The sequence below is a fragment of the Myodes glareolus genome, chromosome 25 (assembly GCF_982192425.1).
Source record: "Myodes glareolus chromosome 25, mMyoGla1.1, whole genome shotgun sequence".
In the NCBI taxonomy this organism is placed as follows: domain Eukaryota; kingdom Metazoa; phylum Chordata; class Mammalia; order Rodentia; family Cricetidae; genus Myodes; species Myodes glareolus.
Window position 1 is genome coordinate 33,042,493 of NC_142050.1, and position 24,945 is coordinate 33,067,437.

At 46.1% G+C, this 24,945-nt stretch overlaps 1 protein-coding gene and 1 long non-coding RNA gene across 4 annotated transcripts in view; one reads left to right on the top strand and one right to left on the bottom strand.

Moving 5' to 3' along the window:
* Positions 1-706, bottom strand: part of LOC146889486 (solute carrier family 23 member 1-like) — a 41,829-nt gene extending 41,123 nt beyond the window's left edge. The window contains exon 1 of one of the 2 annotated variants that reach the window (XM_087901851.1): positions 550-706. Coding sequence is in view for 1 of the 2 variants with exons in the window: in XM_087901850.1 (XP_087757976.1) it covers positions 550-594 (45 nt within the window). In the remaining variant the exon portion in view is untranslated. The remainder of the gene's footprint in view (positions 1-549) is intronic. The other variant, XM_087901850.1, reaches the window with a different exon arrangement.
* A 33-nt stretch (positions 707-739) lies between these two features.
* LOC146889487 (uncharacterized) lies at positions 740-15,768 on the top strand. 2 transcript variants are annotated; one of them, XR_014999957.2, is made up of 4 exons: positions 740-952; positions 4,668-4,817; positions 7,294-7,667; positions 9,909-15,768. It is a non-coding gene; the product is annotated as an uncharacterized LOC146889487 (long non-coding RNA). The 2 variants fall into 2 exon arrangements; XR_014999958.2 differs by lacking the exon at positions 7,294-7,667 and having other exon boundaries at positions 767-952.
* The last annotated feature ends 9,177 nt before the right edge of the window (positions 15,769-24,945 follow it).

The following is a 24,945-nucleotide window of genomic DNA, read 5'->3' on the forward strand; positions in this document are numbered from 1 at the left end:
TGTATGTTTAGGTGACCAAAACAGGTTGGAGGGGGTGGTGAGGCCAGGGTTCCCAGTCTAGCTAGAGAGGCCTCCATGGGGTTACTGTGACCAGACTTATCTGGACCTCGGGTTTCTCTTGCGTAAAACTGAGAAAGAAGCACCTGCTAAGTCAGGTGGGAAGGATGACAACCTGACCATCTTCTGCTTCCCTTTGCCTGATTCAAAAGGAGCTTTGGAAAGAAAGCGCAGTCTAACGCTGAGGGGCCAGGAAAATAGTCAAGGACTCCTCTCCAGAGAACACCTGGTAAACCAGCGAAGCAAACAGTGGCAGGGAGAGCGTTGTCAGGAAACCCGGCCCCGCCCCCTATCTCTTCCCCATGCCTTCGTTTTCTTTATGATTCACAGCTCAGAGAAAGTCCCCTGACTGTTGAGAGGGCGACTGGAGGTAACAGGCCCTGGGGGAGCCAAGGAGGGGGGAGCCACTCCCGTCTGATAGAAAGGGGTCTGGAGGCAGAGCTGCTCCCTCCAGCTCCCCTCCCTGTTTCCCTCCACGACTCAAGCACTCACCAGGGAGCTGGGGGACTCACAGCCGATGATGATGGCAGAATTCATGGCAACCTGAGGGAGCTCTTCTTCTGTCTTCCCCTCGAGAAACAAACAGGGAGCACCAGGAAGGGAGACAGAGCTCCAAGAGAGGAGGGTTAAAGTAGTGCCTGACTCAGAGGGCGGGCACTGAGGGAGGTACCTGCGGGATCTACCCTTAGTCTGACGTGTGTGTAGCTGGTGCCCCTCCAGCCTCCTGTGGTGGAGACCAAGGAGCCTTCAGCTGTGGAAACCGCATCGTGGTTTGATGGGTTTTCGTGGACTCAAGAATAATTCCCAGAGCACCAAGGAAACAGGGTGTGACTTGAGAACTCTTTCAGAAGGTCGAGTTCCCGGGGCCGGTGCAGGGACGTGAGCAAGATTACAGGTAAGCTTTTGGTCTTACAACCTGAAAACTGTCTGAGATAGGATAAATCTCTTTGAAAAGATAACACACCCAACAGGGTTGACACGTGAGAGAAATGATTAACGAGAGAGGGACATTGCTTGTTCTGGGCACTCTGCCACCAAGACTCATGAGTGGAAACCACAGCCCAGAGCACCGATTCTCAACCTGTGGGTCGCGATCCCCTCTCACACGGGGGTCACCTGAGGCCACCCAAAAACAAAGATATTCATATTATGATTCATGAAAGGAACAAAATTACAATTATAAAGTATCAACAAAAATAATTTTATGGTTGGGGGTTAAAAGGTCACGGCATTAGGAAGGTTGAGAATCACTGATCTAGAGGGCCAGTAAGAACCTGAAGAAACAGCGCTTCAGCCCTTAGCTTAGCTAGCTCCAAACAGTTTTCATGGGAGGCCAGAGCTGCAGAGTTGCTCTCCTGCCCAAGGGACTTGAAGGACATCTCCAAAAACTTGCTCCCTCCCATCCCCATGAAAGCGGAGTTTAGCAAGCAGAAGTTACTCATGGGGGTAGGATATTCTGAGACAGACGGCACTGACTCCCACCGTTCAGAACACACAGCAGGAGCCACAGAGATGTCCATAGGAGCTGGTCCAAGAGCAAGTTGTGGATGAGGAGAGAGGATCAATCTGACTTGAGCTGGGACAGAAAACCCAAGATCAAAAAGTTGTTCCTTTGCCTTGTATGTATGTATGTGCAGATGTTGTACCTACGTCCTGAGGCCCCCAAGAAGACCACCACAGAGCCACACACTCCCGAATGAAAGAGCAAGGTTCCGTTTATTATGTACGGGCTAGCCCGGGTCCTCTGCCTCACAGTCTGACACAGCAGATGGAGGGAGAAGGACCCCGCCTATTATGGTAAGGCGTTTATAAAGACAAAAACCACAAAGCAGTCACAAGATTACAGTCTCAAAATACAAAATTTTCCTATATCATAATTGGCTAAAGGTTAGGGAAAGCTTGGCTGTTGTCCTCTGGTACGCTGTTATTGCCTAGGGGGTTGTTCACCCATAGCAACTGTCTCCTGGTCATGTCCTTAGGACAGCCACTGCCCCTTTGCTAACCACAAGGGCAGTTTGAAACTGATCTGATTGGTCCCTTGTTACTCAACCGACAGGGGAAGTTAGGGTGGCCAGCAACTTGTCAGCAGTTTTGTGTAGCTTGGATTTTCCCTATTAGCCAATACTTCCCCTAGAAGGGGGCTAGCGACCCCTGGCTTTTCTCAGAGGTGGGGTTGAAGTTCAAAGTTCCACAAGGTCCCAGTACCAAAATGGAATCTTTCCCGGCACCACACATATGTGTATGCGTGTTTGCATGTGTGAGGTGTGTGTGTGTGTGTGTGTGTGTATGTGTGTGTGTGTGTGTGTGTGTGAAAGCCAGAGATGGGCGTCAGGTACCGTTCTCCATCGATCTCCACCTTATTTAATGAGGCAGGGTCTCTCTCTCTCTCTCTCTCTCTCTCTCTCTCTCTCTCTCTCTCTCTCACTTGAGGGCAGGGGTGGCCCATTTTGTTAGTCTAGCTAGCCAGCTTGCTCTGGGGGATGCCTTGTCTACCACTCCCGAGCACTGAGATTACAGATGAGTCGCTGCACACACCCAGCATGTGGATGCTAGTGATCTGAACTTGAATCTCATATTTGCACGCCAAGTGCTTTTCCCACTGAGGCACCCCCAGCCTCTTAGTTATAACCATTGTATCCTAAAGAGAAGCAACTAGTATCGCTAAGAGCTCAAACTGCTTCTCCTAGTCTGCAGGTATCAGCTTTGTTTGCTCTCTTCTGGAACCACACACACACACACACACACACACAGAGAGAGAGAGAGAGAGAGAGAGAGAGAGAGAGAGAGAGAGAGAGAGAGAGAGAGAGGCACACACACATACTCATTCTTGCAGAACACTGACATTTGTCCAGAGTAGCTTAACGGGAATGGTCACGATAGGCAATTTGCCATTCATCTTGGGTAACTAACTGCTTCTGCCAACCCTTCAGCTCATCTCCAGCTCCACAGTACTATCCTGGGAGGTAGAAATCTATGAAAACCAAAGGGCTATAAAGGAAGTGAGGCCCGGAAAAGAAAGGCGCCTACCTCCTCCATTCTCGCCCTCTTGGTGAATGACACCCACATCTACCAAGTGACCCAGTCCTCAACCTGAGTTCATTCAGGGCAGCATCCTTGGTCTCCCAAATCCTGGCAAATTCACCTCCTAAATATTTCTCATGTGAGTCCAGTCATCTTCAACGATAGGAACTACATTAACCCCATCCTCCTTTTGGGCCCCTCTTCCTACTCTACATCGATTTCCTTGGATATCACATCATAGCCTTCTTTCCTTCTTAGACACCATCTGGGTACGGTCTTAAAGCAAAGGTTAGTCATGTTTTCCCTTAGACAAACTAACAACAAAAGCCTTCTGTACTCCCCTGGACCACAAGGATGAAATGAAACTACTAGTCATACAGTCTATGACTGTGTTTCCGAATTTCTCTCCTCTAAGCCTTTGCTCATCACTTTCTGTTCCTGTAACTGCACCTGGGTCTGGCTCTCTCTCTCTCTCTCTCTCTCTCTCTCTCTCTCTCTCTCTCTCTTTCTCTCTCTCAATCTCTCTGTCTCTCTACCAATAGTAAATGGATTCAGTCTAACTTTCCAGGGTTGCTCAGCCCTTCTTATTCATTCAACTGTCTCTTTGATCTCCTGATCAGCCAAATCTTTGCCCAGAAAGAGGTGGGTCTAAATACCCTCTTCCTCTTCCCATGGCTCCAGCTATAAAATAGTGGGCATGGGGGGGTAGGAGTTAGCTCATAGTGTTTGCCCCAGAAGCACTGATGTAAAAAACAGGGCACCAGTTGTCTATGGTGGTGCACCCCTTTAATCCCGTCACCGGGAAGGCAGAGGCAATCTGCAGATCTCTGAGTCTGAGGCCAATTTGGTTTACAGAGTGAGTTCCAGGCCAGTCAGGGCAACACTGTGAGACCCTGTCCCAGAAATAATGAATAAATAAATGAACCTAGGAGTGGTATGATTCACTTGCAATCCAGAGGATAGCCCTAGGGCTCCCTGGCCAGTCAGGGGAATGCAGACTTTGCTGGTCAGGGAAACCGGGTGCCAGCACATCCAGAAGGCAGAACATTGAGAAAGAGCCATGCTGGATGAAGTTTCTCCCTCAGGCAGCTACTGCTGACCTTGCCTTTGGCCCTTCTTCATCATGGCCTCCAACATCCCTTTCTTAAAAAAGGACTATCTTTGAAAAAGAGCCAAGAATATTTATTGAGAGAAAAAAATCTCAATAAATCAAATGTTCCCATGCCTTTCTTCTTTGGCATCATGGTAGGAAAGATAAACAGGTCTCAGAATTGAGGCAGCATGGGCAGAAGGTGCTGGGCATTGAAGGAGAAAATGGGCACAAAGAGATAAAATTTAGGAAGGTCACTGAGTTCGATGGGTGGGGGTGCTCTGGAGAAAAGGGAACCTCGGTGCAGAGACAACCAAATCTTGGCATGTACCCAGGCCACTGGCTGGACGTTTCCCAATGGAAACTATGCATTTGCTAACACTGGCCCTCTGGAACTGCCTTGGCTTGGTTCTGTCTCTCAAGATCAAAGGAGTGTGATGTGCTGGCTCTTTGTCTGCCCTCCATCACCTGTCTGGGGAAACCATGGCTTCTGTTGCAGGTGCATTGGGAACACGATTGATGGAGAGCTTCCTTGGTGGCCCTACTCATCCAACCAAGCAATGAGCAGTGTTTCAGGGACAGCCCAACCCGGAAGACGCAACTCGAGAGTCCTGGGCCACCAAGCCGAGACACTGGCAGGCTCGTACAAGTGAGTGGCTGGTGGGTTCTCCGAGAGTGCATCTATTTGGAGGATGGAGGCGGGGGAGGAATGACGACTTTGGTGGTCCAGCAGAAATAAAGTGTGCCTTAATATAAGACTCAGCTGTAAGCATTTTGAGGTCACAAAGACCTCAAAGCACACAGATGTCAAGCGGAAGTGTAACTGTAGAGGCTTTGGGACTTAAATGATGGTCTTGGCATTGGGGACAAAGGCAGAAACATGTGAATAAGGCAGGAGCCAGACCTTTGGGAATCATGGCTTCCTGTTGATGTGAACAAATCCTCCACAACAGAAGCAGCATCTTCTGGCTGAACCTCCTCCAGAGCCGGCTAACGGATTAGGAAGCCAGTGACATGAACAGTTAGGACGGTTGTGAGTCCAGAGCCAAGTCACCTCGAGCGCGCTTTAGTCCTCCTAGCGGCTATCAATGTATTTGAAAAATCTTGATTTTTTTTTTCTTTCTCTGCTCTGTTAATATAAAAACCTCACTAGAGTGGTAGCACATTGGAATGTGGAGTTTGATGCAGCCTAAATCTGTGTTCCTGGGCTGTGGAACACAGCCACTCGTATCTGGCTCCAGAATAAACTACTTCTTATCACCTTTGAGGTGAGAGCTGTGTTTTGCATTGGCTACAGCAGCACCCACACGCCTTCTGTCTTAGATGTGCCTTTATAGAAAGAATCCAACTCAGGGAGAGCCCTGGCCACTTTGCCTCTTGGATGCAAAATCCAGTTATATTTTATTGTTTATTTATTGTATATTTGTTTATTGTATATTTATTTTTGGGTTTTTGAGACGGGGCACTCTGTGTAACAGCTCTGGCTGTCCTGGAACTAATTTTGTAGAGGCTGGTCTCGAACTCACAAAGATCTGCCTGGCTCTGCCTCCTGAGTGCTGTGATTAAAGGCACGCGCCACCACTGCCTGGCAGTCCATTTATATTTTTAATTTGTCTTTTATTTATATTTTGAGGCTGAACTTGTATTGCCCAGGAGAGTCTGGCTCATTATATAGCCGAGACTGACCCTGAATCATGATCCTCTTGCCTCTATGTCCCAAATGCTGGTGTTACAAGTATGCACCATCACCCCCCAGTTTTGTAGTACCGGGGCTTGAACCCAGAGCTCCATGCATGTTAGGAAAGCAGTCTTTCAGCTTAGCTACACCCCAGCCTCCTAAGTCACTCTGAATGTATCAGAACACCTTGCTCTGGACATTGAAAAACAAATAGCCTGCTGTTCAACACCGTCACACAAACCCAGTAATTAGCTTACCCCTCGCTTCCAGACAAGTGACCTTGACAAAAACACAGCTAGACAGCCAGCTGTGCCCGTGAGAAACTAAAGCAGACAAGTAGAAAATAAAAAAAAAAAATTCAGGGGCCGGGGACATCTGGCTTAGCAGGTAAGAGTACTCACTGCTCTTCAGAGGACACGCAGAGCTGAACTCAGTCCTCAGCACCCACATTGGGCAGCTCCTAACCACTTCAACTCCAGCTCCAGGGGTTCTGGCGCCCACTGTGAGCAACAGCAGATACTCACAGACAAGTACACGTAAATAAAAGTAAGACATTTTTTAAAAAGGTTTTGGACCCTCCCGAAAGAAATGGTGTGCGTTTCTGCTTGGCTCTTGTTGGAGAGGGCGCTTTATGCAGGAGGTGGGTGTAAATACAGTAGAGGGGAGTGTGGACATGAAGGATGGAGGACAGCTGGAGGCTCCCAGAGAGGCTGTGTCCCATGTCCTCACGGAAGTGGCTTATATCGCAACTCAAAAGCAGCTTCTGTTGCTGGCGGTCAGGCCTTCCTGACTTGTCAGATGTTTCCAGATTTTTTGACCTCTTAATCCAAAGACCTGAAAAAGAGTCACACAGATTCGCGAAAGAAGCAGAATAACTTTATTCAGAGCAAATCAACAGCACAGATTAAAGAAAGACACATCATCAAGGCTGAAGGAGAGAGCACACTCAAGGCTGCTGGTGGGTCAGGCACTCTTCCGTGGGGGTCAAAAGGAGGAGGAACTTGGATGCTAAGGAATGTTAGACAGGTCTCTAGTTTGATTGGTAGGTTGATAACACATTTACTTTTCCCACTGTGTGTGTCCCTTCCCATAATGCATCTGATTGTACGATATGCACACCAATTGTGCATAAACGGTAAGTGTGGGGATCTCTCTAAATTTTTTCTAGAGGACCACAAGATGGCTCCTGGGGTGTACCTGACAGGATAACCATCAGTGAGACAAACGTCTAGGTCACGGGAAGCTTGGCTGTCTTCACTGTTTGTAAGGTCCCAGAACACTCCTGGGAGGACTAAGGTCATGGATATACTATATTTTCATATATCCACTCAGACACTAACCCTGATTTATTGTTATTTTAAATTTCTTATTTGAAAGCATTTCTATATAAAAGCAATACTGTCTCTGTATCAGCAATTTGGTGAGCTCAGTTCTAATTTGTTCCCAGGAAGACAGTGCTGAGATGTTGAGTCTCCTGTGGGGAACTCACACCAACACAGTGTGAGGCCTGGCTCCCAGAAGTCTGTCTCAATAACTCCTGAACACGTGCTTGAATCAGAAGATGCCATGGAGCAGCTCTGAGGCTGCTTGATCTGAACACAGTGGGCTCCCATGGTCAGTGCTAAGTCTCTGGGTGCAGAAACTCAGGAGATAGCAGGGGGACAGAGCTCCGCCCCGTGATTGTCGGACACAGCGGCAGGCGGTGCGCTCTCTCAAGGTCCTCACCACTTGCGCCTTACTGCCAAAGTCAAGAGGGCTTACTGCCTGCCCGGTGGCATGCTGAGACTATAACCTACGACTGCACTCTCTAGATTGATCCAGGTAATTCTTTCCCTGTTCTCAAGTTTGGAGTGAGCGGTGGATGGAAACACAACTTTGGACCTTATCGCTTTATAGCCTGTAAGCACCTCGTGGAATAGGGAACAGGGCCACAGTGCCACCTAGTGGAAAAAGAAAAGCCAGCGTCCCTCCAGCTAGAGGCAGAATCCTGAACACACCCTACCTTTCAGAACTGGGGCTGGGCTCTGTCTGTGGTGCTGACGGTCTAGGACTGACGCTCTCTGGACTGAATGGGAAACCGAATGGAAAGGAGGGAGGGAGGCAGGGAGGGAGGAAGGCAAGGAGGAAGGGAGACAGGGAAGGAGGGAGGCAGGAAGGGAGGCAGGCAGGGAGGGAGGGAGGCAGGGGAGCCTGGCAAGGGACATCTCGTCTCAGCACTGTGTTCCTGAGCCAAGGCCTATGTCCTGGCCTTTATTAAAGGCTCTCCTCTTCGATCTACTGAGATGACAGGAGAGAAATATTGTCCTCGATCTACAAGGCCATATCAACTGTTTTAAAATGAGTCACCCGGACTGGGGAGACAGCTCGGTGAGTAAACCGTTGCCATGCAGATGTGAAGGTCAGAATTTGGATCCCCAGCACCTACAAAAATTCTGGGTGAACTTGGAAGCCTGTCTGTCATCCCAGCGCTTGGGATGGGGAGAGGGGACCCCCTAGAGCGAGTTGGTTAGCTATACCAGCCAAAGCGGCAAGTTCGAGGCTCAAGTGTGAATAAAGTGGAGAGTAGCTGAAGAAAGGAGACACGAACCTCTGGCCTCCGCACGCATGCACACATACGCATGCACAGCTGCACACAAGTGAGCGCACACCACACACATGGAAAATCTCTTATGATTATTCCTTCCCCTTTCTCCTCCTTCCTGCCATCCACCTGTCATCCACACGACACATTTTACAATACTCAGCCATTGTGTGGTGTGTTTTGAGCAGCGTGCCAGGTAGACCAAAGTCAGTAAGACCAGACGCACACATCCCTGCCCTTACAGAAGCCAGCATCTGGTGGAAGAGTGGAAGAGGAAGGGGTTAATCCAGTAAGTATGGGGACCGATGTATGACCTCGATGGGTGTCCACCGTCTTGAACTGGCTCATGACCTAAAGTTGCACCCCTGAGGGTGGGGATACTGATAGATTTGGCAATAGCAAAAGGTTTCTAGACATTCAGTGACCAAAATTTAAGACCAAAATTAAAACCGCAATGAGTCAGAGGCATTTCTGTTAGCCTTCACCTGTGACAGCGCATGGCTTCACTGCAGCTTTGATTCCGAGCACACAAGAGGTCACTCTGCCCTGGATTGCACCATGCAGTGCCAGGGGACGCTGCCTGAAATGCCTGATGGAGATTCAAGACTATTTTGCAAGCGAAGTTTTTTTTTTCTTTTACTGCGCACACAGAGTTCTCTGCTCTTACAGAAACATAATAGATTAATTATGGAAAGTAATTTAGCATTTTCCTGTTATTATTTCTCAGCATACAAGTATCAGATTTCTATATTTTTGGGTTGTACTGTGTTAGAATTTTGATTTTAAAAATTGCTATTTGATAGGGCTGGCAAGATGGCTCAGTGCATCAAGGCTGCTGTCCCCAAGTCTGGCAACCTGAGTTCACTCCCCAGGTCCCATACAGTGGAAAATGAGAACTGGCTCTTGCGAGTTGTCCTGACCTCCGCATGCGGACTTGTGGCACGTGCGCACCCATGAGTGCACACACATGTACACCCACAGAGATAAAATATAATTTATAGTTTGCTGATTACTTGAGTTGCTGAGTTGAGTTTCACTTAAAAAAAATGTTAGCTGAAATTTGGCTGGGGATTAAGATAGAATTTTCAAGATTTTCTGAAGTGTACTAAATCATACTCCTGCCATTTTTGTACCATATCGCTAAGCAAGGAGGTGTTCTCATTGGTGACAGTTATGAAATCAAAGCATCAAATAATTTTTGAAAAATGCTGCAGATGCTGTGTAAATGCTGCAGATGCTGTGTAAATGCTGCAGATGCTGTATTCTGCAGTAGCAGATACTCAGTCAAGATTTTGATCTTCTATCTAAAAAATAAACAGGCACCCATCTCACCAGTATCCAAATTTGGTTTTGTGTTTAATAAACAGTGATTATACACATGTGTGTGTTTGCACATAAATATATATGAATCATTTTAAAATAAGTGTATAATTTGCTCTCCGTTAACATTTGATCTTTACTTTACACATTTCTGTTCCCAGGGTTACGTGAAAAGAGGGCTCCCAAGCAGAAATGGCCCAAGCAACCGTGCTGCAGAGGAGCCGTGAGTGGTGCCGTCGAACTCCATCGTGCGAATTCAGAAAAGGCTGGATTGACATGTGTTGGCCAAATGAAAGTGTTTAGAGGAGGCAGCTGGTGCAGAGGCTCTGGGGTAGGGGGGAGAGAGGAACTGAGGACCTGAAAGAAGACTGAAGTGGAGGGAGCGGAGAGGGGCTGCAGGCACGCGAGCTTGCTGGCCTTGTGAGAATCTGGCATTTCATCTGAGGGGCAAGGGGAGGTCGTCGATATGTTTGTATTGGTTGGGCATGAGGGTAGAGAGTGTGAGAGATTACATGGGACTTCTGGAATGTTGGCTAGGGGGCAAGATGTGGTGTTTTATGGAGTTAAGGCAAAATAGAAAAGGGGTCGGTTTGGTGTGGGGGAAACACAAATTCAAGTGGATAGCGAGGTGTGTACACCTGGAGAAGACCTCCTTCTAGACAGCTGTATACGTCAGGCTTGAGACTCAACTCGGTATAAATGACACCTGCAGCCACCATGTGATATAATCCTAACACTTAGGATGTACTAGGGGGTGTAGAAACAGGAGGTTCAGAAGTCCAAGGCCATTCCTCAGCAAATTCCCTCAGTGAATTCCAGGTCTGTCTGGAATACACGAATCTCTGTCCATGGGCTGAGGTTCAGTGTAGGGGTGCAGCACAGCTGTGGAGACTCGTGGGGGCCCTGAGGTTCCGACCCGCTGCGCCAGCATGTCTGGCTCTCAGTCACCTCCCCCAGGCTGCGGCCCCCTAGCAACCACCCTGGGAACAGCACCACACAGGAACCACTGAAGTGGGCTCCTCAACTGGGGGCTTATGCATGACCTAGGTCTAGTGCAGGGGCCTCCTCCTGCACTATTGAGTCCATCACCCTCTGAGTGGCAGCTGGGCTCCCCATGTAACACCTTCCAGATAATTAACTGCCGATTGTGGCGGGGCATGCCTGTCATCCCAACACTTGCAAGGCAGAGACGAGAGGATTGCAAGCTCAAGACAACCCGGGCTATATAGTAAAAACACTGTCTCAAAAACAAACAAACAGAAAACCAAAACAAAACACAAAAGCCGCCGGGCAGTAGTGGCACACGCCTTTAATCCCAGTGCTCGGGAGGCAGAGGCAAGCAAATCTTTGTGAGTTCGAGACCAGCCCAGTCTACAAGAGCTAGTTCTAGGACAGACTCCAAAGCTACAGAGAAACCCTGCCTCAAAAAAAAAAAAAATCCAAAAAGCAAACAAACAAAAAACACAAAAACCAGGAGCCTCTCCAAGTCTTTTTTAGTTTGAGATAAAAAAATACAGGCCTGGCCTCTGTCCACAGCCTTTGCTCAGTCATCAGAAAGATGTCTCTCCGGTGCCAGATGCCGTGTCTTAAGGAAGCTGAACTCGCTAGGGGGATCTCAGAAGGAAGGTGGGTTCGCTCACTGACAGCATGAATGAGGGCTCCGGATGACTCTTTCCCTGTGAGTCTTTGGAAGGAGACAGGCTGATTGCCACAGAACAGGAGCAACTGGGAACAATGCAACGCCCAAGACCACACACCCAGAGTATCTGCAGGGCCTGAGTCAAAAGTACCCGTGCGGGCTCGACACGCCACACGTCTCCCTACTGAAGTTACGAATCAAGCTAAGCACACCATGATCAATGTGCTATCATTTCGCCCGGACAAACACACCTCTAAAACAACCACTTCTAAATTGGAAGTGGACAGCCAATTTCCACTTTGCCCTTGGAAGTCTGATTCCTTAAATTCTGTGTTCAAATGGGGGAGCCCAGGGAGAACACCACCCTCACCTGGTTTCCTCACCTCTGTCCCTGCCCCCAGAGGCCTGAGGAGCGTGCAAGCAGATGTTCTAGTCCGAACATCTAAGAGCTGCCAACTCTCTACCTCCCTGGCCGGGAGATGAGACATAGACGTGGGAGGTCTATCAGAACATATCCAGCACAGCCACTAAATAACGGCCCCTATAAAATTATTCATGGCAATTGATGAAAGGCACGCGGTTACATCAGAGCTCGGCGTCCTGATCAACACAGCTGAAGTCTTGATAATAGTGTGTGTTCACTGTTCACTACTGCACCACTTGGTGGCCGGGAATAACGGGAAGGCAGCTCCCAAAGGGGCTAGAATCTCCCCAGTGATGCTAAGTTTGGTGCTGAGAATGAGATCAGAGCCCAAGTCCCCCGGAGACCATGGTTTCCCTCATATCTAATCCTTTCCCTTTATTCAAACAATGAACAAAAACAATGAGCAAAATAGAAGACTGTTTCCCACATTTTGTGGGGGAAGGGACCATGGAAGCTGCTGGACATGCAAGACCAGCAAGCGGAAAAAGAAAAAAAAATGCCTCCACGGTCCTCCTCTCTGGATATCAGATATGAGAAAGGCCAACATCCCCTCTCCACAGAAGCTAGCTTAGGGACAGCTACTCACATGAAGACCAGAACCACACCCTAAGGTACTTAGCACTACTGTTTCTTACTTTCTTTCTTCTTTCCCCTCCTCGCTCTCCCTCCCTCTCTTCAAAAAAGATAGAGTCCAGGCTGGTCTTGAACTCTTGATCCTTCCGAGCCTCGAGTAGTAGGATTACAGGTAAGTAATCATGGCCAGTTCATCTTGGGTTTTTGTTTTGTTTTCTGTTTTATTCCCTTTTCCACCCTACTTGCTCAATCATCAGACCATTGTTCAACAAGCCATGATGTGGGAGAGCAGCAACAATATGTCATAACTCAGAGCTGGTGATTGTTTTATCCCTCGGGCAGGAACTCAAGCTAGGAACCTGAAAGCAGGAACTTGGAGCATAACCCATGGGAAAATGCTGCCTACCGGCCTGCAGAAAAATCTGCGGGGCATTTTCTTGATTGCTAATGAACGGAGGAGGGCCCCAGCTCAGTGTGGATGGTACTAGCCCTAGGCAGCTGGACTGGGTAGATAAGGTTAGTAGTTGTGGTTGGAGAGATAGCTCAGTGGTTAAGAGCACATACTACTCATCCAGAGGACCTACCTGATCCTGGTTCCCAGAACCCTTATGAAGCAGTTCACAAACACCTGTAACTCCAGCTCCAGGATGCCCCGGCCTCTTGGGGCACCTACACACATATGCATACACACATACGGGTATAATTAAAACTTAAAAGGTTAGTGGAGCATAGGCTGGGGAGCCAACCAGGGAGCAAGCTCTGCTCTCCCGGAGCCACTGTACTTTCTTCCGTTCATCTAAAGCTGGATAGTGCTCATCTGAGGAGGACCAGACTCCAAAGTAAGCATCACGACACCGAAATAGACAAATTGAGAGAAAAGAGAAAAGGAACGGTAGGAACTGGCCCGGAACTGGGTCCTCAAATGGAAACCCTGCACAGCTTTCCCTCGAAATGTCATCTGATCTCAGAACATATGCACCAGAGACGTGGGCTTTTCCGGATCTCTGACACGAAGGAGCCGGCTCCAGGGAGCTGTTCTCTCAGGCTGTGGCTTCGTTCAGCAGGCTCTGCTCATCCTGACAGTGTTGATGGGGAACGGGAAAGACGCCAGCTTCTCGTCATTCCCTGAAGGTTTCTTAATTAACTTGCTGATCCTGTCGATGTTTTGGAGCGGAGCCCTTCCTCTGCTATTTTTAGGGGCTTGTACTAGGAACCCACCTGTCATTTAGCTAGCCCGTCTTCATGAGTGGCACGCTTATGGGCACTAGGGATTGAATGGGGAAGGGGCACTGGCGAGGTATCCAGAAGGGCATCACAGATTTAGGGCTCTGGCTCCATATTCTCCTGCCACCACCAAAGAGAACCTCAGGGAAGAGGACAAACCAACATCCTGTGCCAAAGAGGACCAAGCTGCAGTGTGGACTGGCTAATTTTGCTGTCTTCCCAGGTCCAACACAGCATCCATGTCCCTGGCAAGTCATATGGCGAACGAATTCAGTTGTCACAAGCTATCAGGATGGGAACATATGAGAACAGGGAGGAATTTCCGAAAACACTTATTCTGAAGTCACTTACTCCAGCACCTCATGTTACAGGCACAGAAATCCCAGCTCAGGCGAGCATGGTGACTTCTAACTTATGGTGTAGTCGCACAGATGGGGAGAGGCCAGAAGGCTAACAGAGCAGGATCCAGATTTACCAATGCCCACTGGGTCACATATCAGCAAAGAAGGTGGGGAGATGGGGAAACTCATATATTTGAGAAATGAGTCTCCACTGTCTCTACAGTTGCCATTCGGTTCTTTTCAACTTTCAAGGGAATTTGGTTACACTATTATCCGTGGTGTCAAAGCTATACGAAACAAAGAGAATGCTTATTGCCGTGGCCAGTTATCGTCAGGGTGCGGGAGCCTCGCTGAGGAACTGCCTTCATCAGACCCAACTGCGGCATGACTGTGGGCAGATGTAAGGAAGCTCGCGGAGCACTGTTGAGGGAGCCAGCCAAAGAGTGAGCCAGTGTCCTCCATAGTTTCTGCCCCAGATTCCTACCTCAAGTTTCTGCCCTGGCTTCTTTCAGTGGTGGGCTGTGACTTGGAAGCCTAAGAGAAAATGAACCCTTTTCTCTCCTAAGTTGTTTTCTCTAAGAGTGTTTTACCCCAGCAGCAAAAGTAACTAAGACTATTGCAATAGAAGGTGGGTTTTTTCTTAATTATGAAGAAAGTAGCAAGAATACAAAAACACTGGATAGCACAGTAGTGGTATATTTGCCCCACATACTGAGGTCCTTCCTCAAGAAGAAAATGCTACTCTCCACTGATTCTTGATCCTAAAAGTAGTCGTATTTCCCAGTAAGTAGGCTAACTATATTAACATGCTTTTATATACATGGGTTTATGATTGTTACCGCAAATGAATTAATACATAAATATCCCAATAATAATTTCATTTCACTGATAGTCACAGAAAATTATACATTGAACTAAGAAAAAGAATTTAGGCAGTCCAAGAGAAAATATAGCCAATAATCTAAACAATGTGATTACAAAAGTTGTTAACGTTTAGGGAAAGTTGGATGGGAATTCCCTGTGCTATTTTTGAAAGTTTCTAGAACATTAGTTTCTGAAACTAAAAATTATTAGTTTCAGATGGGCATGGTGGCACTTGGGAGACAAAGGCAGATAGATCTCTGTGAGTTCAAGGCCAGTATAGTCACAGAATGAATTCCTGTATGTCAGAGCTGTTACACAGAGAAACCCTGTCTTGAAAAACAAAACAAAACAAAAACTCAAAAAGTTATTAGATCCATACTATCTTAGTTTCTTGTCCTGTTTTTTTGGCCGATAGGTCAAGTTAACATCCATTATGGTAGGGTGGTCAAGGTAGGAGAGCCAGTCATATCACACCCAAGATCGGGAACAGAAAGAAGGAATGTATTCTGTTGCTCAGCTCCTTTTCTTCCCGTCCAGGATCTCAGGCAGGGAGAGAGTGGTGTCAACGACAGGGAGGAGCTTCCCACCATGGCGGTTTGGATGAGAGTGGCCCCCACAGGCTCAAATGATTAAACGCCTACTCCCCACTTAGTGGAACTCTTTGGGGAGGATTGGGAGGTTTCTTCTTGTTGGAGGAAGTGTGTCACTGGAAGTGGGCTTTGACATTTTAAAAGCACAGGGCATTCCCAGATATCTCTCTTCTATGCCCCCTTTCTGTTTGTGGATCAGGATGTGAGCTCTCAGCTGCTGCTGCTATAGCGCTATGCTCACCTGCTGCTATAGCTCTATGCCTGCTCACCTGCTGATAGCGCTATGCTCGCCTGCTGCTATGCTTCCTACCATGGTAGTCATGAACTCTGAAACTGCAAGCCCCAAATAAACTCTTTCTTCTGTAACTTGCCTTCGTCATGGTATTTTGCCAACAGAGAAGCAACTAAGATGCCACCCCAATTAAAACAAGATAACTACTCATAGGCATGGATGTTCCTCTAGAGGATTCTAGATTGTGTTAGAAGTTTTGCTATAATTAGCACTACCCATAAAACTGTATAGCAGAAGAAAAGTAACCAACTCCATATATTAGTTACATTTTAACATTAGCATGTGGAAGCGATGGCTTCTTAGCATTTTTAAAGGCTATATTTTGTTTGGTTTTGTTTTCCATACCGCACAGTTCTGACATGAAATGAACGCTTGCCTTGCCCAGGAAGAGTCCCAACCCTAACTGCATTGCCACCCAGTTACCAGGTTTTACCTTTCACCCATAGAAACTTACTCCAGGAAAGAACGACCTCCGATTCAGGAACATCTGGTAGAAGTAAAATAGTTGTGGCAGAGCCATGATCATCGTTGAATAAGTGAAAAGCTACCATGTGATATGCTGATGAGATACGAGATGCCTTGGGTATTTCTATGGAGCCCTCCTTACGCACAGATGATATATTATACATCAGCTTCATTCACACCCACTGCTGTAGTCTCCAGGTCAAGCAATGAAACGCATACGACCTTTCAGAAACCCAACCACACGACTCCCCCAACAATAACCTCTACCTTCTTCTAGAAGCAACGTTCCCACTGCTTGAACATCTCTCCCGCTCTGCAACAAGCACTTTCTTTAAGGCTAAATGTTTATAAGCATGAAAACACGACCTGATGAATTCCTTTGTACCCTGCTTCTTTGCAGCTGCAACATTGCTGTTATGACATTAGTTTAATAACAATGTAGTGATAGCTCATTTATTCTTGTTGCTGCATCATACTCTTTTTTTTTCTGTTGCTGTTTGAGACTGGGTTTCTCTGTGTAGCCCAGGCTGTCCTGGAACTTGATCTGTAGACCATGCTGGTCTTGAACTCAGAGATCCACCTGCCTCTGCCTCCTGAATGCTGAAATTAAAGGCTTGTGCTACTGCCTTACTACCTGGCCACATTCGCTTTTAAAATTAAATGCTAGTTCCTTTTAGTCAACAAGTGATAATTTATCTATGACGTTAGTGGGGCATTATGGTATATGTACACACCATGGAATGATGAAAATCAAGCTAAGTAATATATTCATAATGTAGATATTTATTGTTTCTCTTGTGTGAGTGTGCATGTGTGTAAGAGTCAGAGGGAGTGGATGTCTGTAGAGAAACATTATTTCCTGGACATAACCATGGCAGTTCATGCCTGAATTCACAGCTTTTAGGACTGCATGAACAAGGCATTAACAGGTCACAGCCAGCCAAACTCCCAATGTGCACTGAGGAAGGGCTTGTGAAGTCCTGTCCCTATCTGAGGAGTTATTGGTAGTTGATGGAGACTGGAAGAAGAGTCAGTTTTCTTCAAGGATGTGGGCCTTGAGAGGCTGCCCATGCTTTAACATAGAGTGAGTGAGGGGAGAGGAGGTGGGTACAGGATAGGGGAGAGAACTAAAGGGGGGTATGGTAGTTTAAATGTCACAGATCATTTTCTGTTGTCTTATGATGAAGATGTAGCCAGCACCATCTCTGCCTGCATGCCACCACGCTCCCCACCATGATGATAATGGACTGAACCTCTGAAACTGTAAGCTGCCACCGTGATTAAATGTTTTCATTTATAAAAGTTGTCATAGTCATGGTGTCTCTTCACAGCAATGGAAACCTGAAGGCAGGAGGGAATGGGGACTGGATTGTATCCAGAGACATTACAAGAATGTGTGGATATTACACATTTAATTTTAAAACAAAGAGGTAAGTGCTGGATCATACATACCAGCCCTGGGTCCACGGGACCAGAAAGGGTCTTGTTGGAATGCAAGCATCGCAGAGGAGTACCAGGAAGGGGCCTACAACCTCGCCTTCCATGCTCCAGAACCACCCAGAACTGCAGAGACCAATAATTCCCATCTGCCCCTCCTCACACAACACAGAGCGAAACCTGTTAGAGCTGGAGAGATCTGAGAACTTTACCTTCCAACTCAGTGCAGTTGCACCACCAAATCATTCCAAAAGTAATCTTTTTTACTTTTAATTTACTATTATTTAATCTCTACTCTTGCATAGATGTCTCATGGTGCTTTGGTTGTCTGTATGTTGTACGGTTAGGTTTTAGGGTTGCTGTGTTTGTTTCTTCACCCAGTCTATCACAAGGCATTATTTCTATTCCTTTCAGTCATATTTCATATACTTCCCTTCCTTCCTGTCTCCTCCTGTTACTTCTTAATTATAACATTTCATTTCTCTAACAATCTCTAAAACTTAAGGATCCTAACAATATCCCAGCTTGCTCCTCCAAGCTACACCTCAATTTCTTTTCTTTGCAAAGTTATCTTATACTTAGCTCTTCTCTAGCCTTGCCTACCTCCCTATCAATCCTAATCTTCTGTTTTGTTTTTGAGAAAGGGTCTCACTATGTGGCCCTCGCTGTCCTGGAACTTACTGTATAGACCAGGCTGGCCTCAAACCCATAGAGACTGCCCTGCCTCTGCCTGAGTACTGGATTGAAGGTGTGAGTCCCATCCCTGCCCTCCAATCTTCGCTTTTCTGAAGTCTGAGGCTGTTCCACACTACCCTTGGTGGCTTATCCTCCAACATTTATTGAAGCTGAAAGGGTGGCTGTTGTTATATTTGTATAGCAGCTGGGTTGTTCTCAGACAGTCCTGAGCAACAAAAGAACTCCAGATGTGTAAAGCATCCCAGTATAGCAACATTAAACACACACACAAAACCAAGGCAATATAACTTCCTCAAAAAATATTAATCCTATAGTAATGACATCTACTGAGAGTGAGTTAGATAGAATCCCAGACAGGGGACTCAAAAGAAACTAGAGGAGAATAAGTTCCTAATTGAGAACACAAACAGTTGACTGCAATAAGTAAAGTGATGTGAGATAGGAAAGAGGAACTCAACAAAGAGACAGAAATACTGAAGGAAAGCCAGTCTCCAATGCCGGGAATGAGAAACACAAAATCTGTGAAGGTCTCACCAATAGATCAAGGATAGGACAGAATGTTTGGCCTGGAAGACAAGATTTGGAAATGAAGACGATCAAATAGTAGCAAAGACAGTAAAAAGAGCCAGCAGAATGAAAGATATACACCGTATACAAAAGGCAAACCTATGGTAGTAGATATAGAAAGAGAAGGCTTTCACGTTTAAAGCATAGAAAACATTTTTAAAGGAATCACCGTGGCTGGAGAGATGGCCCAGGGCAAGAGAGGGGACAGGGAGTGAGAGCAATTACCACTGTTAGAGAGGGTCCAAGTTCAGTTTCCAAAACTCATGTCAGGAAGCTCACAAACTTCAGAGGATCTGACATTCTCTTCTGACCTTTGTGGGCATCCACATAGAGATGAGTGCATGTGCATGCACGTGCATAAATAAAAATAAATATATTTTTAAAGAATCATGGTGCTGGAGAGATGTCTCACTGTTAAGAGCACTGGCTACTCTTGCAGAAGACCAGGGTTCAATTTCCAGCACCCACATGTTGGCTCACAACCATCTGAAACTCCAGTTCCAGGATCTACACCCCCTTTCTGGTCACTTCCAATGCTGAATGTATGCGGTGCACAGACATATATGGAGACAAAATTCTCAAATACATAAAATAAAAGTAAATGAAAATTATTTTTAAAAATCCATACCATAAAAATTTTCAAAGTTAGGGAAAGAGATGTCTTTCCAGATATCTGAGGCATCTGAGACACCAAACAGACAAAACCAGAAAAGAATTCCCCCAGTCACATTATAATTAAAATACTAAATATATACAGCAGGGAAAGTAGCTGAAAAGCAGCAAGAGTGAACAGACACCAAGTCACATATCCAGGCAAGCCCATCAGAATAACAGCAGACAATTCAAATGGAATGCAAAAGCCAGGAAGGCTTGAAACGATGTATTTTCTGTTCTGAAAGATAACTGACAACTCCATTCCCAGCGAAGCCACAATGGAAGTAAAAATAAAAAACCTCCTGCAGCAGACAGATCTACAGGAAAGGAATCTATGACCTTAAAGGCATAAAGAGAAATCAATCACCTAGGTCATCACAGGAAAGAACAAACCACAGCAGAACAACAGTTAAGAAGAGAGGAATATGAAAGACAAACACTACAAGATATCAAAATGATGTGTCTAACGCTCCGTTTTTGTGGTGGTTAGGTTTTGTCTTCTCAGGTATGGCCACTAGCAGGCTGTTCATGCTCAGGTAGGTAGCACTACTTGGATTCATGGGGTATTAAAAAAGAAAAGAAAAGGGAGGACATGGAAGTGGAAGGAGGGTGGGTGGCCCAGAGGGAGGAAGATGGGAGAGTCAAGGGTAGATATGATCAAAATGCACTGTATATATGTATGAAAATGTCAAAGAATAAAAAAAAATTTTTTTAAAAGTTTAAAGAAGGGCTGGAGAGATGGCTTGGGCTGGAGAGATGGCTCAGTGGTTAAGAGCATTGCCTGCTCTTCCAAAGGTGCTGAGTTCAATTCCCAGCAACCACATGGTGGCTCACAATCATCTGTAATGAGGTCTGGTGCCCTCTTCTGGCCTACAGACATACACACAGACAGAATATTGTATACATAATAAATAAACAATTAAATAAATAAATATTTTTTAAAAAAGTTTAAAGACAAGACTTGTGCCGTTTTCCTGCTTGAGCCTATGATTTTTCTTAGTAATGAAAAACTTGGCTTTCAATTTGGCACCTTCTAGACACTGAGTACTCAGTAAATGTATGTTCAGTAGATAAATGCACATGAATTGTACTGGATTTAAAGTGAGCCTCCCTGGATTTACAAGGGTCCCTGGAAGGTCCCTAAAGGCTTCTTGAGCCTTGGATTCCATAAAACAATCTGGCTCTCCTGCCACACACGCGGAAGGGGGTGCATCATCGACCGAAATAAAGAGCCTTCCTTCCTTCATGTGTGTGTGTGTGTGTGTGTGTGTGTGTGTGTGTGAGAGAGAGAGAGAGAGAGAGAGAGAGAGAGAGAGAGAGAGAGAGAGAGAGAGATTTTACCACACCATGTGGTTAAGATTAGCAACTCTTCAGTGTCAACTATAATCAAGGTAATTACTCAAGCTGCCAACTTGATTGTCTGAGGCAATCAAACCCCAACCATCAGCACCCCCAGGAGGGCTTTTTGGAAAAGTTCAAACCTGGGAGTCACTAAAAGAGAAGATCTTGCAGGGAGCTTGTGGGTCCCTCTCCCAGGCCCGAGGTTCAGAGAACAGTGTGGTTTGTATGGGCTGCCCAGATGCTAATCCGTTAACACTAGAGAAATCTGTTCTGTTCAAACCTCCACACAGCAGTATTTCCAAGGGGAAACCCACAAAAGCATTCTGCAGGAAGTTACCACAGCAGCAGATCTCTGCAGTTGGGGGCTATTCTGGTTGGTTCTCGGGGTACAGTCTTCGCAGGACTTCATCTACGCCTTGCTGCTACAGGAGCAGAGTGGTCACAGTATACAGACGAAGAAACAGAGGCCAGAAATAGGGCTGGGTCTTTCCAAGGTCGGTGGGTAAGCGGTGAAGCTTTCTGGGCTACAGGCTGTGAATCAGGAGGTTGTTAGAGCGTCACAGCAAGGCTCCTGCAGCAGGGCGTGACAGGTAGTCACTACTTAAGACTTGAATTCTAGATAAGAAAAGACTTTACAGGTCAATGATTATTCCCTTTACCGTCCATTCTCACTGGAGACGCACTACTAAATGTGGGTCCAGGAGTCTTAAGGCTTCCTTTTTCTCTCTGGATTCTTGGCTCATGACATAGGCTGCTTGCTCACTGTACACTCTCGACCATGGTATGTGGCCCTCCCCAAAGACTCAGCAAATGGAATTCTATTCAAGGCCGAAAGAAACTTTTTCTAAGTAAATTATCTCTTGTATTTTGCAAGCACAACACAAAACTGACTTACATACTAATCCTTGGCCTTGCTCCCTTCCTTAACTGGGCTTCTCTTGAATTTCTTCCGTCTTATTGGGACCGACAAAAACCGTCCAATTCCTCTTCTTCCTCAATCCACGGATCTCTTTCTTGTACCAGTAGTAATGGCACATTTGCTTCTAATACTCACTGAGCAGGTAAAATGCTAAGTACTTGATACAGGTTCTTGCATTTAAGCCTCCCCACGTAACAGATTCTATACACCCTGTTCTACTTTGACAATATCACCACACTGGCAAACAGTGACACTGGCGCATCCAGTCAGCTTGAATCTGCAGTTACATAAAGCATCCACGGGGACGCCATCTGTTCCTTGTCTATCCTTCCTCCTGCCTCCAGTTCAACCACCACAATAACCTTCACTGAACGTGGACAGGATGTGGGCTGGTAACTCTAAGAACCAAGTGAACCCTCACCACTCTTTCACGGCGACCAAATCATCTGGTGCTATTTGTATTACTGTCATTGCTGTGTCTACTAGGCCCTCAGAGAACCACAATTACCGTCCCACATGCGCACCACACTAAGCAGAATTGATTGTGGCTATTAAAGTCATGAACCATTGGGCACATGGTCAGCTTACATCCCTCTCCTCATTCATTGTGTACCAAGAAAGATGGGCTCCTCTCAGGTGTGTGTGCCCAGGTCCTTGTGGCAGGAGCTAACAGATTTACTATGAGTGAGCATTAAGGCTGTTTTTAGTTTCTCCTTATAAATAATGCTACAACGCACACTTTAACATCTACATGTATCAGAGGAGGAAGCATTGGGATAAAGGAGTGATTTCCATATTTTAACTGGCAATTCATCCTTCCTCAATGGTTTCACCAATTCATTACCACAGCGAAGATGAGCTACTTCCTACAACCTTACTGATGTTTTATGCTTCTTTAGTGCAAGAGTCAAACATTCTCAGTGACCCTAATCCATATGTTGTATCTGGACAAGTTTTATTGCTCTAGAAAAAAGATTGGTTTACAGGCCTTACTTATACGTTTGGAATCTATCTGTCCATGGCGGTCTGCAGATGTTTTCCTCCGAGCTGTGACCTCATTTTAAGGTGTCTTGTTTAGGAAGAGTCTGGGTGTGGGCTGTGCTGGCCAGTCTTTTTCTTTTCGGTGATGTGTATCTTTCACATGACATTGCATCCACTGAATTGCTTCATTGCCATCTCTATCACCGGCATATGCACCGTTGAAGAGTCATGTCTGTCTTCTTGCCAAGTTTTCCTGTAGCATACCACAGCAAAGACCCTCTCCTTCCTCAATAAATGTTTATTGACTAAGGAGAATAGGCTGATGGGAATATTATGAAGAAAATAAGGCAATCTTGTAAGAAAATCAATATACTGAATTTGTGATTTTTTTAATAAAAGAATGTACTGTATACGTTGTTAAATCCTGAGTCTTTTTCTTTTTTTAAAGTCTAGCTGCTACTAACTTCTGCAACAATCCCAAATTACCAAAAAATAAACTTTAGGGTTACATATGGTGAACTTGCCTAGTGTGGTCTTCCATGCATAGTAGGTTGTATTACCTCTGTGTACCCAGACTGTGGGTATCAATCCCCACCCTAACAGTAGCATTAAGAGCTCCTCTCTTAGGCTAGAGAAATGACTCATCCATTAAAGCGAGTCTCACAACCAAAAATATAAGGGCACCACTATGATCTAGACAGGGTGCCCACAGGGACACCCCCAACGGCTCAAGCCCAGCTTCCTGCCATTTCTCTTTGCCAGAAGCTCTACCACATCTTGGCTTTCTTTTCTCTAAGGCTGAGTTTCTGGATAATGTCTCGTTTTTATAACCGGGCTTACTTCAGATCTACTTGGACCTGGGTGCCTCTTGCTGTCTGCCTACTTATCAGTCCTCCTACCCTCTCCCTAAGTGTTGCACATTTCTATGCTCTCAAGCTCCTGACCCCATCTTCTGCTTCTTCATTATACTGACTTGCTGGAACCTTAATGTTTCCTGCCTTTACCTCAGAACCGTATATTTCTCTTGCTGCTATCCTGGAGGGAAAAGCATCTCTCTTCCTAAGACTGAACCTACACACATGCTTCTGACTCCAATTCAGCTTTCCTGTTCAAATGACTTTGTCTCCTCTAGCTTCTAATAGGCCTGCGAGCTCCTTGACTTGCAGTGGCATTACCACTGTCAGGCAGTTCCCCACTGGAATTTCTGGAACTTCTGGCTGCTCTTCACTCTGTCTCCCAGTTAGCTCCCAGCCCCTCCGACAGCTCAGAAGCAGTTCTTCAGAGATCATCACAGATCTCTTGCCACTCAGATTTAATGCTGCCCACCACTCAGTCATCCAAAGGAGCATTAGGAACTGTGCCAAGCTGAGTATATTCAAATGTCCCCTGAGACTAGCATTTGTGTACTGAGTGTGGAGGTGACTGATATCAGGATCTTCTGTGAATATCAAAGTCTATGGAAGTTCATCATGTCCTTTATATAAAAATGGCTTACTGCTTGCATATAAATTATGAACATTCCCCCCGATCCGTAAGTCATTTCTGATTACTTACAACAAATATCTAGTGTTATTGAAATACTGCATAGTTGCATTGTATTGTTTAGGGAAGGTCACAAAAGTCTATGTATTAAGTTCAGAGAAGTGGTTTTTCTTAGCATCTCTGCAGTTGCATCTCTTGATGCAGAACCCACTGCACACACATGATACAGTGGACCAAATTGTAGACACGGAGAACCAAGTTACAGTATACTAAAGGCACACGTAAAGTACAGATGGAAATAGGAGCACGAGATCAGGGGATCGTGAGGGCCACTCTCAAGCAGATGGCTGGGAGCGAGAACAGGAGGAGTGCATATACTCTGGGCTGAGAGAACAGATCCACTAGGAACACAGGCACAGATAACATGAAACAGGCAATAAATACTCTTTTGGGGAGGAGAACCAGGGTCTGGTACAGGCCCCGGCTCCAGGTTGGTGGATCTGCACTGTGAAGGTTTTAGAGGTGAGAAAGTCCACAGGAAATGGTGACTCAGAGAAGACACACTATAAGACAGGCACTCGCTTGTCTGTCTCCAGTCAATCATTTGCATCATTCCATGATCTGCTCCAGTTTTCAGATAGAATCCCAGGGATGAGCACCCGGATGAGCGGCGGTGGTCAGGCAGGTGGCTGCTGGCAAAGGAGGTGTC